We start from the raw sequence: 13,566 nt of genomic DNA on the forward strand, positions 1-13,566 counted from the left end.
GAGACGTATATTTCATAAGCCCAAATCTTTTTTAATGTGACAGCAAAGAAACGTGTATGTTGAATTTCTTTTTTCTCACACCACATGTAGGTGTAAAGTAGGCATCGTATTTGTATTGGTCGTAAAAGACTACTAGTCATGTACTACATTTCTTCAAACTAATACACCTTTACATTCTACAAGCTAAACGCAGTCTTGCATATACACAATTAAAATATGTTAATTTTTCTAAACAAAATGTTCTACACATATATTGATTGTTAGTCATAAACCTCGGCTAAATGTGAAATCATATGTATGCACACAATCTACGCTACACCATTAATTGAACCTGTAATAGCATTATAAAGCAGCTTGTCTTTCATATATATTCCCCTGCAAAAAACTAAACATAAAATACAGCCTTTTGTGTTATCATGCCCAATTTATAAAATGTTGTACATACATTTGATCAAGGCTAGTAATTAATTAACCCCTTTTTATCAAGATAACATTGAAAATGAAAACATATCAATACGTTTTCTTTTTATGGTAATTCTATTTGGTGAAATAATGTAAATGTTTCAAAAGTTAAGATGCTCCTCAGCAATGTTTAAGGTACCAATGTTCATTTGATGTATGACTGCCCAATAATCAAAGCAATGTTATGAAAAAAAAATATGAAAACATGTATTGAGAACAATCAAAGCAGCCATTTCGAAGGTCGTAGTTGAAATATACATTTTTTTAAGACTGAAGAATCGATAATTTTGGAGGAAATATAAACACTGAAATTTACTGATGGCAGTAATGAAAAATACAACGTTGTTTTTTAAACAGGGAACATTTTCTAAATGTTGTATAGACTATTTGACATGAACCAGCACCGAATCCCCACAACAGAAATGATTCTTGTGCAGAAAGAAAGAACCTTAGAGCTAAGGGTTCTGCCTAAAGAAACATTCTTGTAATTTAATTTAATTTAGTGCCTGCCAAACTAGGAGAAAAGTACTATTTAACATTTCAATTTGAATGCTCTTGTTGTCAAAATGTATACAAGATACTAAACTAAGGGCCTTATTTATAACATTTTGGCCTAGGGCAAAACAGCAAGGCACCTTGCTGCACTGCCCCATTCCATAGTGAAAAGGCTGGAATGGACCGTATCTAAGAAATGTTGTACATTCCAGTCCTTTCGGCCTGAAATGGTGCAGTTTTGGCAGCCCAGCACCAACATAGGCACCCTTCCACCATGGTGCAGCGGTGCCTCCGTTGCATGCATGGTTGTTTTTGTGCAGGAAAGGGCACCTTCCTGCACAACAACAATCCTACCAGGCATTTTCCTCAATCTGAATGCAAATACAAATACTAGAAAAGTCGAGAAGTATTAATCTTCAAAACTGAAATTAACTAATTTGTAAAATTTAGTGGGCCTAAAATGTGGATTTTCCTGAATAATTCATACAAAGTCATAAGGAAGAGTTCGTTTTCATGTACATATTTTTTGGGAAATACCAGTTGTAAAAAACATTGGAACATATGACAGTTAGGAGTATTTTTGGTTCTCCCATTTGAACAAATGCTGCGCCAAAGTAATCACCAACCAGTGCAGCATACACCACGTATAGCTTATCCAATTTGACTTCATCAGAAGCTGAATCATTAAGCCATTCTAAAAATGACCAGAAATCTATTATGCAGTTCATGGTTGGTCTCCCAAAATGGATAGTCTCTCGATTTCGTACCAAGAGGTGCATTGGCTTCCGATAAAAGACAGAATATATTTCAAGATGTCTGGTACAGAAGGTGTCCATGGGCCTGTCCGTGAGTATCTGTGAAGAAGACTTCCGGTTTATGGGTTTATGACACTCTCCACCTACACTTAAAGAGCAAAACAAGAGAACAGAATAATCCAGACATCAAAACCGAAGGCAGTAATTTGTTTTCACTCTAATGCAAAAGTCATTGTGGATGCCTGGTAGCATGAATTTCATCACCATCTCATTAGCCCCACAGGTCTTGATGCCCGCTGGTTTTGTGCATGTTAGAAATATAGATGCGTACATAGCTCACCAATCTTAATGACTGCAGAAATCTAGTACCAATATAAAAAATGGCAAGAAGCATTAGAAAACACTGCATCTAGGATGTTCACATATAAAGTGTATCAGCTGAGTGATAAAAATACCCCTTGTAAAAAGTCTCGGACAAATAACCTAATCAACCTTCATTAAGCAACACACATAAACGCTCACTTTGTTGATTCAAACTGTCTCTCTCCCATTCTGAAATACCTACATGAGCAGATAAGTTCCATCTTAGATTCCTTCCAGTCACAGAAAAATCTAGAGCAGTTTAAATTTCAGGTAAATGGGAAGAATGTGATCTGCTCTGAGTATTATATTTATGTATTAAAGCCATGATATATATTTCATGAACTAGATCACTTTCTGTAATATTGGCATGGTGTATTCATCCTGAGTCAACCTTACTGTACCGTTTCAGAAGTATGACTTAATGAGATCGAATTTACTCCTCTGTAATAAAAGAAAGAACAACACAATATAATGTTGCAGTTCCATCATCTTCACTTACAATTTGTTTCCCTTTCTTGTTTCCATCAAAGGTCTCCCCAACTACACAGGACAGGTATCTGACCATAGGTGGACAAGGATACTAAGTTAAACTCATTCCAAAAGCATACGCGCTACCAATACTCTACTCGTATCTATTTTCAACATCTCAGCAGCATAACAATTCAATATAAGATCAACTAAGGGTGGGATACCTGTCCTGTTTACGGGAGACCTTTATTAGAAACAAAAAAAGGATACACATTTGTTTAATAGAAGTTTAAAAAAAACTGTATATAGGCACAATCACACTGGATAATGATGAAAAGATGTTTTCATGCGGCAATCCTGGGTTTGTTTCTACATAGGAGCAACCTGATTTTAATATATGTCTGCAGAAAAAATCCATTTGTCCTGAAGAAGGAGGGTCTAAGTGTTTGGCACCCACTGAAACACGTCGATGCACAAGTGGAATTAAATCTAGCAGGCTTTGAGACACTGCAGATGTTGGCTATTTGGAAATACTGTAGACCTAATTAGGATGTCGGTCAGAGTTTCCTCCGACCGACATCCCTGGGGTTTCGAGACTCATTGAAGTCTGGTTGGCAGTACGAATCCGCAATTACAATGCAACTGCACAAGTCGAAAAGTCCCATAACCCAATTCCAGCTTGTGAGGCAGTTGGAAACCGGCCGCAGCACAAGCTCCATTGAGAAATGGGAGTCCCTGTAAATCCCTGCACCGCGTGGCAGGCACCATGAGAGATTTACAGGGGGCTCCTCAGTCCCCAACTAGAGGCCGAAGAGAGCAGGCACCCTGCTAGGTGCCCTAAAGTCTCTTTGCAATGACTTTCCATGTTGGACAGCCCAACATGGAAAGTCTGTCAGAAACCGACATGATAATCCCGATGGCGGAATGCTGTCCGCATGGGATTATGTTTCGTTTCTAACTGGCCGACTGGCTCTATGAGCCTGTCAGAAGCCAGCTGGAATGATCACCGGTTTGACTTCTGGCCGCCGTAATCCTAATAGGACTGTCGGAATTCAAATCAAGGGATGTCGGTCGGAAGGAAAGCCTCTGAACTGCGGTCAGAGGCTTTCCAACAGACATTCTAATTAGGCCCTAAGACATATCTGTTTGTCTTATATGTTCACCCTATTTGTGAATATCTGTGATTCATGGTGTATGACTGTTGTTTTTTTTAAAAAAAGGAGATTTGTTTGTTTTTTAATACATTTATTTTACATTTGTTTAATTGCTGCTACAGTTTAAAAACAACCTGGCGCAATTACTTTGTAATGCTTAGATGAATTTTTATAACTGTTTTTATATTGGATGTGACTTATGTTAAATGGAGCACTAAAGATCCTGTCAATTGCGCATAGGTGTGGTCTATAACTTCAGTGGAGTTGGGGGTCGAAACAAAGTGCTATATGAGGTTGAGAAGTCAAGAGGTGTGAGAATTTGAAACAGGTGGTGTATTAGTGGTTGAATCCCAAGGGGAGATTTCTCTTTGAATTAATAGTCTGGTACAGTGCTCTGGATTGAGGGGTCCCTCTCAATTTACATAGTTTTATTGGAATGCAACTATAGTGTTCGACCGAAATTCTTTCACACATACAATACCAGAAAGGGGATGACACAAATTTCCAGAGGTTAAGCCTTCCATGAGGGACAGCTTACAATTCATGAATGTGGCTGCAGGCACTAAGAAGAGCACACATGGTGCAGGGTCTGCTATAAAAAAGGCTGTTGATAATTGTGATAGGATTTGTTTTGGTGTCTGCTGTCCATCACAGGTCTCCATTTCTGCTTTCACAAATCTTTCAAAAGGATTCACAAAGAGACCTCTGCTTCTTTTATATTATTGTGCAGGATCATGCAAATCCTAACACAAGTATATTGAGGTGGAAAATGAGCTCTGGGTTACAAACCAGTTGCTCTGCAAAAGGTCTGAATGCTTTGTGTTCTGGGGCTTAGTACACTAGGCCTATCACCACTTAGCTCTAACAGCAGCACTCTCTTAAAAGGAACTTTAATATTGAAACTAATAGTGGTGGGAAAAAATATATATATTATATATATATTCCTTGACTCTCTTCCACCAACCCCTGCTCCGCTTCACCACGGGTGCCTCTTACCGCACGGTTGAGTGCGTATTATTTTCCAAACACTCAGTCCCCACTTCTCGGACCGTTCCCAATAAAGAGCACTCAAAGTTATTTAGCGCAGTTCACATGCCATATTTATTCATAGCACTGCAGTTTCCAAAGAGGTTTAACAAATGCATTTTGGCGTTGCTGCCTTCGTCATATATATATATATAGAGAGAGAGAGAGAGAGAGAGATTGCGCTTTACCTAGCGCTAGACACTCAGTAAGTCACTCTTATTTACACCTATTTATTGAATGAGTTTGTGGAAATATATATATATATTGTATATAAAATCCTATACCACCGAATAAAGACTATGCTTTGAAATGAGGACGGATATACAAGACTCGTTTTGAGACATAGAATTTGGCAAGTTTTTTGTTGAATAAACTACAGTCTCATTCTCCATGCCGGGGTTGGGTTCAGAAACCTTTTAGTGCAATGTCTATTGAACCTCATACTGGTTTTATCTGAGCCTAATTATAACGTTTGCAGCAAAAAATGGAGAATGACATGCCAAAACAGTCTTAACAATATATTGCGCACATATTATCACCCCCTATAACAATGTTTTGGCTACCAATGCCCTCCAAGTATTACCTGGAGATGCATTGCACATATACAAATTATCACTTGCTGGCATTTTCCACAAACCCCATAAATGTGAAAAACAAACAGAGATGTTTTGGTGTGATGTTTCCACTTTGCACTCGTATGAATGAATGAGTGTCAAATGACTTCTGACCTATCATGATGTGAATGAGGGAAGATTCTCGTTTATTTACATTTGTGAACTGTCTTATTCCCAAGAATGATTTTTTTTATTATTCAATTATATTATATAAAATATACAGTTTTTATTATTTTTTTAAATACCCAGATATTTATTTAACAAACAGATATGTTTTCCCTACTTCCAAGATTGTATGGTGAAAAGGAAGTGGTTAGAATTTTCCGTTGAGGTTGAAATTGAGGACAAACCCAGACGTTTCACTATTGTGTGAATTTCATTTGCTCATCACCAGTGATGTATGCTCATCACAAATCCTTTATGCAACTTGTAATTCTCTTTGTCTCTCAGCAGAAACTGGGGTCAGAATTAGCACTTAGGATATTATGCAATGAAATATAAATTCTGTACAACATAGCTTTCTAGCTAGTAAATATCACGACCATCCAAGGCAGCGGTGCTTAACTCACAAAAAAACATTTGTTGATCTTTTAAAGTTTTTGGGGTTTACATTTTTAGGCATGGATTCTGAAGGGGCTAAAGAAGGCTCAACTTTAGTTAATTAGTAAACATCTATGCTTCCACTTTAAGAACTCCTACAGCAATATCCGTCTTGCCAATTCCAAATAAATCACCATTATTTAAGCTAGTAGCATTACACAAGGCACGATTTGGAAATATACATATCTCATTTTCTATATTACATGGTATTCTGCAAATTATCCCACAATTTCGAATCTTGTAATAAACAGTCTAAGTAATTAGATAGCAGAGGGTTTTGTAAAGATATACTGTTATGAGACTTTGGACTAGTACTTAAGAATAGTCAGTTTGAATGAATACTTTTTGACTGAAAGTGATGCTTCCACAGATCTGAATAGGTTGATTTTTACCCTGGTATTCCCTTCTCAGCAGGTGCCTGTAAGAGTTTTGGTAGCAATTTTTCAGAGGTACTTTTTGAAGCTTGTCGTTCATATGCAGGCAAAGACATGCCAGAATTCGAACTACAGTGTAAAAGGTAAAATTATCATAAATGTAGATATAGCTGACTAAACCCGTATTATTTTAGTTTCACTAAATATACATCAGTTAAATGTGGGAAATAATGTAAACTGTAAGAACATATTTAAAGTACAATACTGTATAACAAATTCAAAATTATTGACCAGCTCCTACGTAAAAGTAATACTTTATGAACTCCTATACTTGATAAGCATTTGTACTGAGTTCTACATTGGCACATTTGTTATGACAATGCAGATGAACTTTCATTGCAGAAACACAGATGCTTTATACGTAGCATATCAATTGTGCCAGCCCTAGCTAAAGGGCTACAAAAGTGATAACAGAGAAGAGATATTGGGTAATGCGGACAAGTGTATGAAACACACTTCTTGGCTGTAAAACGCACCAACTAAACTTTTAAAAATGGAAGATCAGGATCGGGAAAATACTTTCAAATAGTAATGACATGTAGGAGTCTGAAGCAAACCAAAAGGTCAATGGGAATTGGAGGCTTGATATCATTTCCATCCAAGCGGAGGTAACGAAGGCGTGGCCCATTGTCGGAGTGTGGATCCCTTCGTTGTTCCAGCTCAGCTGGCGTTGGGCAAATTGTAGAACCATTAACACCTAGAACACAAGCAACATCAGTTTATGTAACTCCATACAGAATAGGAAAAATAAATGCATTTATCCACTGGAAGTATATATTACAAAAATAAAATAAATTTTCATTGTGTTGTTTCTCAATCGCTTCAATGTTTATTTAACCTGAAAATGAATCATGATAGCTATTCATAACATTTTTAGGATGCACATCAGAAACACAGTATCTGTAGGAGTTAGCAAAGACTGTTACAATGTGGTCAAAATTATAATTTGCACTCAATAGATCAACCTGAGATGTCAACATACAAACCTTTGTGAGCCAAAGCGCTGTCTTATGAACTTGGAGTAAAAGCTTAGTTAAATGTCTTTTTATTGTCCATAGCACAGAATAATGCAAATTCCATAATGTTCAATTATTCAAATCTATTGGACGCTTTTAGCATGCCATGGAATTGCATAGTTAAAGATTAGTACTCTTACAAACCATTGTGTTAATGTAAACTGTAGAATTGAATAATATGGCTGACATTGTCATTCAAGCCACAACGTATTAGCATTGGTGGTCTGGCAAGTAAATTATACGTAACATTTACAATTGCAATGTTCTTAAAATATTTGCAAACTTGTTTCGAGGATGGTGGCAAATTGCCTCTAAATCATGTATGTTTTTTTATATTGTACACCATAATTTTGTTAAACTTTAACTAATATGTGTAAACATTCTTTGCAGGGGAAGCATGAAACTAAGCATGGGCGAATTTTGCGAATCTCGCGTTCGCGAATTTTGCGGATTTGCGAACTCGCAATCCGCAAAATCCGCGAATTCCCGCGAATTTGCGCATTTTTTTTTTGTGTTCGCGCGTGTTTCTGCCAGTTCGCGAGGGTTTTTACAATTTCGCAATTTGCGAACTTACCTGTCGGGTCGCAAGTTTTGCGAACTTGTTGTTTCTACGTGTCCAGCCTGTTTGGGACACTCTTCCTAATCACTGCCACTCTCTGTCACCACTGCCACTCTCTGACTACTCATGCCACCCTCTGGCCCACCCATGCCACCCTCTGTTTCATCACCACACCCTCTGGTTGTCCAGTGTACATTATTTTCGGCAAAGCAAAGCACACCTTCCCTGCCTCAAGTGACCTGAATTAATTTGGGGCTGATTAATGTGTCACAGAATATTTTTTTAGCTGGCACCTGCTTCCTTAGTGCTTCCTGATTAGTGATCTTTTGCACTTGCTAAGTGCTTTCATTGTTGCAAAATTAGTTACAACACCTGCCCTGCCCCAACTGACAATAATGAATTAGGGGCTGATTAATGGATTTTAACTTCCAGCCTGGCTCCTGCTTGTCTCCCTTAGCTGTAATTCAGGACCTTTGTGGCATATGTGTAACTATTCTGAGGTTCAGAGCAGGGTCACATAATAGTTGCAACTGGCAACTGAACTCTGGAGGGGCCCCTCAGGAAGCACTACAGGAAATGGCTACTAATGATGAGCCTGAACTTTTGAACCTGGTAAGTAGTTTCAGTTTTGCTAAGATCGTATTTCTGCAATTTAGCACTTACTCGCGGGGTGCGAAGTTGTACTGGCAAGCCGCGAACTCACGCGAACAGTGCGAGCAAGCCATAAAATCCGCTGCTCGCGGATTTGCGGATTTTGCGGGAGATTCGCGGATCTCGCGGATTGCGAATTTACCGAAAATCCGCAAAATCCGCGAGCGAAACGGATTTTCCGCCCATGCTTACATGAAACAGCTATATGTGTGTGGAAGTATGTAGAGCTAAATGTATACAAAAACCCTAAAAGGATACCTGCAGACTATAAAAGAGGGGGCAGAGGCCAAGAAGAAGTTTCATTATGATATCTGTATGCAGATGACGCAGTTTTAATAGGGCGCACATCAAATTAATTACGCCTCCTTGTCGAAGATTTTAATAGTTTTATGAAAAATCTAGACTTACAAGTCAATTTAAAAAATCTTTTTTAAAGAGCAGTGGCCCAGGCAAACGGGCTATATGCCCGATTGCAATAGATGACGGCGGTAAAATCCTTTGTATATTTGGGTTTGGCCTTTGCTGCGAACAGCTCCTGGAGTGAGCACTTAGCTCGCACCAGGAGCAAGTTCTCAAAGGCCAATAACTCGATTTTAAGCATCCCTCGCCCTAAGACGATGGGTGCAGTATTAGCTGTCCAAAGGATTTATAAACATCAGTGTACCCCGGTACTCTGGTATACAGCAGGAGGAGAATAGATTCTGCAGAAAAATACTGAATGTCCCTATTTCCACCTCCAATTACATATCTCATAAAGAGCTCAATATTCATTTTATTTTTGATTTTACCAGGGCTCGCTCAGCACTTTTTTTTGAGGTCTTATATAGCGCTCGACTTACCCTTGGGCATCTCGGCGCTTGGATTGGGAACCCGTCCTGGCCTTTCCCTGTGAGATAACCCGTACTGGGCATCCCCAAGGTGAAAGCCAGGCATCCCGCCGCGGGGGGCGTTGTGGAGATTAAGCAAGCTTAATGCCCAGAGGTGCAGAGTGGGACCCATGATTAGAGTGGGCACCGAAGCGAGAATTATCGAGTCCGTGGACAATTTGGCTCAAGACCCTGCCGCGTCGGGAATTGAACCCTGGTCCCAGGTCTGACCTCTGCTTCAGGGTATGCCTCCTCTAACCAGTGAGCCACACTTCTCCACTTATGTGGATTGCAGTATGGAAGAACGAAGCAGCCACCCTGACCCAGTCAATCATTAAGGATTGCTTAGGTTGTGCTAGGGGCCTAGATATCCTGTGGTTGGGTAGAGTGTTGAGTAGTTTGAGCAGTATAAATATGGAAAGCATTTTTCGGGACCTTCATTTGGTGCTTTAGTCGCAAAAAAGGATTAGCAGAATGCTCTGTACTCCTTATATAAGACCGAGCATGAGGCAGTAGAGGTCAGTAAAACTACTGTGCGTAACTATATGGCCATTGAACATTATAGGCACCCAATCCACATCTATTTGTTACTACCGATGACTCGCTGGGAGACAAGTTTATTGTTCCATTTAAGGGCTGGCACAATTCGTTTTGTACTCTCCTTCCCACTTGGTTATTGTTCTAATTTAAACTCAATCCCGTGTCCATGCAATGGGAGGAGTGAGCAGTCTGTAAAGCATTTTATATTCTCCTGCAAATTTTATATCAAATATTTTAAACAGTTTTTTTGCTATTATTTTAATAAGAGTAGACCAATTAGTTTAGAGGCAGCATTTGATTCCATGTCAACTTTAGATGATGAGGACCTTATTTTTCGCACTTGCACTTTCCTAAAAACGGAAGTAAGGGCACGCAGATCCATGGCTGAAGACTGAGAGTAATGTAAATAGCTTTGTACTATTTGACTGGTTAAAATTTTAATATGTATGTAATGTATTTTTATATTGTGCTTTTATGGGTACTGTGGTACTAAAATAAAGAATGACTGACTGACATTATGATATCAAGGTAGCAGTTTACAGATAGGTTTTTTATATGTGCTGTGCTGTGTTTTGGACTGCATGGGCTGTTACTGAGTATGGATATGATTCTTATACCTTTAGGGATATTATTAGTTATAACCACATAAGGGCATGAATCGGGAATATCGAATTAGGGTCCACCATTTATGAGATTTTGCGGTACATGTCCACAAATTAAAATTTTTCTTAACATTTGTTTTAACATTATTTTCTATGGGGTCTATTTCTAAGTCATTACTCCCATTATTGACCATTGCTGGAGCTGAAGTTATTACAGTCTGAACTGGAGTACAGTTATGTTTGTTTTGAGTCCTTTTGGCTGTGGTAACTTTAGACGTGCAGTTTAGGACTAGGAAGGGACTTACTCATTTGTGAGAGGGTGCATGTCCCTCACTCAAAATGCCTCATCGTTAGAAGTAAATATTCCCCATTTTCTAACAACTTCCCTGTCCCTTTAAATATTTACTACTAAAACATATACCTAAAGGTATGGAGACCTCTGCATAGTAAAGGAAGGAGGAACAGAGTTGAAGATCTTCCCGTACAGGTTTGTAAATAGCATTTTTTAATTTGTCACTAGTACTATTTTGGTACTTCGAACTGCACTACAAAATGCAGTTTGAGAATAGACCGAAATGAGTTCTAGTCAGAACTTGAAACTGAAGGTGATGTGGCTTGAGATGAGCAGTTCCATGAAGGCGCGCATAGGGCAAGCTCGTCTGCGCTCGTCCGCGCCGAGTCCGGGCCCTGGGCCACCCCTCCTGCATCCCAGCCACCATTGCGCAGATGCTACACCCCGGCAACCCTCCATAGATTAAGGCCCTCCGCCAACATTTGCACTTGGCATATCCTTCAAGCCGAGGACCTGCTGTTAACCTGCCCCACTTGCTCTGTTCCTCTCAAGTCTAAACCTTGCTCGGCGCCCATACATGAATTTCACATGTTCCTACTAAATTGCCGCTCCCTGCCCAAGCATAGCGCTGAAATGGCCCTGCTGATAGAGGAACATTCCCCAGATATATTGTTCCTGACGGAAACCTGGCTCACTACTGAGTCCGATCCTGCGATAGTAGAGGCCCTCCCGGCGGGCTTCCAAATCATACGGCAAGACAGACCAAAAGGGAGAGGAGGAGGCCTGGCTATTATCCACAAGGAACAATACCACTGCCGAGTCACCTCTGAGACCATCTCGGACTGCGAGAGTATCGGTTTCAATATCGACCTCTCACCCAATAGCTGTTTTTCGGCACCCTTATCTACCGCCCGCCCGGCCCCACGAAGCAGTTCCATGAAACGCTGCCATCCAGTACCTTCTCTAACTTCACCGTGCTAGGTGACCTGAATTTTCATTTTGACTCCCCCTCTGACCACACAGCTGCCATCTTACTAGAGGATCTAGCAGCTCTACAACTCACCCAACGTGTCACTACCCCTACTCATGCCAAAGGCCACTTACTGGACCCAATTTTCACTAACTGTCCTGACATCACAGTGGACCCAGGCATTCCCCTGCCCTGAACAGACCACCTTTTGATCCCCTTCAAGTGGACCTCGCTTAAAACTCCACCACCCGCCCCCACCACAAGGCTCAGGCGAGCCTGGCCGCGCCTCGAGGTTGACAACTGGTGCATTCAACTTGCCAGCTCACAACCAGAGAAACAGGAGGATCCTGCCCTAGCAAATCAGGCTTATGTCAACTGGATCACTCACACCCTTGACACCACTCTCCCTATGAGCAAGACGATACTGAAGCGGCCCCACAAAACTGCCCCTTGGTATACACAGTCTCTTAGGGACAAGAAGCGTCTCTGTAGAAGGGTGGAAAGACGCTGGCGTTTAGATAACTCAGCAGACAACAAAACCCGCTACCGTGAAACTATTAGTAAGTATAAAACCCAAATAAAAGCAGCCCAGTCCACGTACTTTGCCGACAAAATTCTGCAGGCCAAATCTAAACCCAGAGAGATCTTCCAGATCATTAGAAAATTAACAAACCCATCCCCTGCGTTGCATGTCGAGAAATCTGTTACTCAGTGCAATAACATTGCCGAGTTTTTTTATCGGAAAGTAAACAAGATTTACTCAGCATTTCCCTCCCCAAATATTAACTCATCTAACCAACCCAACATCCCCCCTATCCTCTCCCCTCCCCCCGCTCAGCACAGCCTAACCCAATTTCCCCCACTGAATCTTTCCACCCTTGAATCACTAGCTCTCAGTGTCAAATCAGGTTCGCCGGACGACCCTGCCCCTCCTGACATCTTATTGGCAGCTTCCCGGATCACCCTGCCCGTCATCAGGGAGGTAATAAATACATCCATCTCCTCCAGCACTGTACCAACTGTCTGGAAACAAGCCATGGTCAGGTCGTTAATCAAGAAACCCAATTTGGACCCGTCTGACTTGGCCAACTATCGCCCCATCTCTCTGCTCCCATGGGTGAGCAAGGTCCTTCAGAAATATATTAACCAACAGCTAGTGAACTTTCTGGAAGATCATCACATACTAGACCCCACTCAGACGGGCTTCAGACCAAAACACGGGACTGAGACCGCTCTCCTCATGGTCACTGAGGAAACTAGAAAAATCCTGGATCAAGGAGGATCAGTGGCAGTGATCCTCCTTAATCTAAGTGCGGCATTTGACACGGTCAGTCATGACACCCTACTGAACCGCCTGTCCTGTGCAGGGATTAAGGATAAAGCCTAGGCATGGTTTAAATCCTTTTTGGAGAACAGATCCTTCAGGGTTTTTGATGGCGAATCCGTGTCCTCCAGCAGACCTCTAAAGTGTGGTGTTCCTCAGGGCTCCTCTCTAAGCCCCGCACTTTTCAATCTGTATATGAGACCGCTAGCCAATGTCGTCCGCCCATTTGGAGTTAAGATCATCTCATATGCGGACAACACGCAGCTAGTGGTATCACTGGCGCAGGAGCAAACCGAACTGCGCCAGGCGGGCTTAGAGAATGCCTGGAGGAAGTGAGGAACTGGATGTCGTCATCATCCCTGAAGTTGAACGGTG

General features: G+C 40.9%; 1 protein-coding gene across 3 annotated transcripts in view; it reads right to left on the bottom strand.

Moving 5' to 3' along the window:
- Nucleotides 1-10: 10 nt before the first annotated feature.
- KERA (keratocan) overlaps nt 11-13,566 on the bottom strand; it is a 193,303-nt gene continuing 179,747 nt past the window's right edge. For all 3 annotated transcript variants that reach the window (XM_086919546.1, XM_086919549.1, XM_086919552.1), the window contains exon 3: nt 11-7,068. In XM_086919546.1, coding sequence (XP_086775672.1) covers nt 6,893-7,068 — 176 coding nt within the window. In that variant the 3' untranslated portion in view covers nt 11-6,892. The remainder of the gene's footprint in view (nt 7,069-13,566) is intronic.

This window comes from Lissotriton vulgaris, chromosome 1_1 (genome assembly GCF_964263255.1).
Source record: "Lissotriton vulgaris chromosome 1_1, aLisVul1.2, whole genome shotgun sequence".
Classification (NCBI taxonomy): domain Eukaryota; kingdom Metazoa; phylum Chordata; class Amphibia; order Caudata; family Salamandridae; genus Lissotriton; species Lissotriton vulgaris.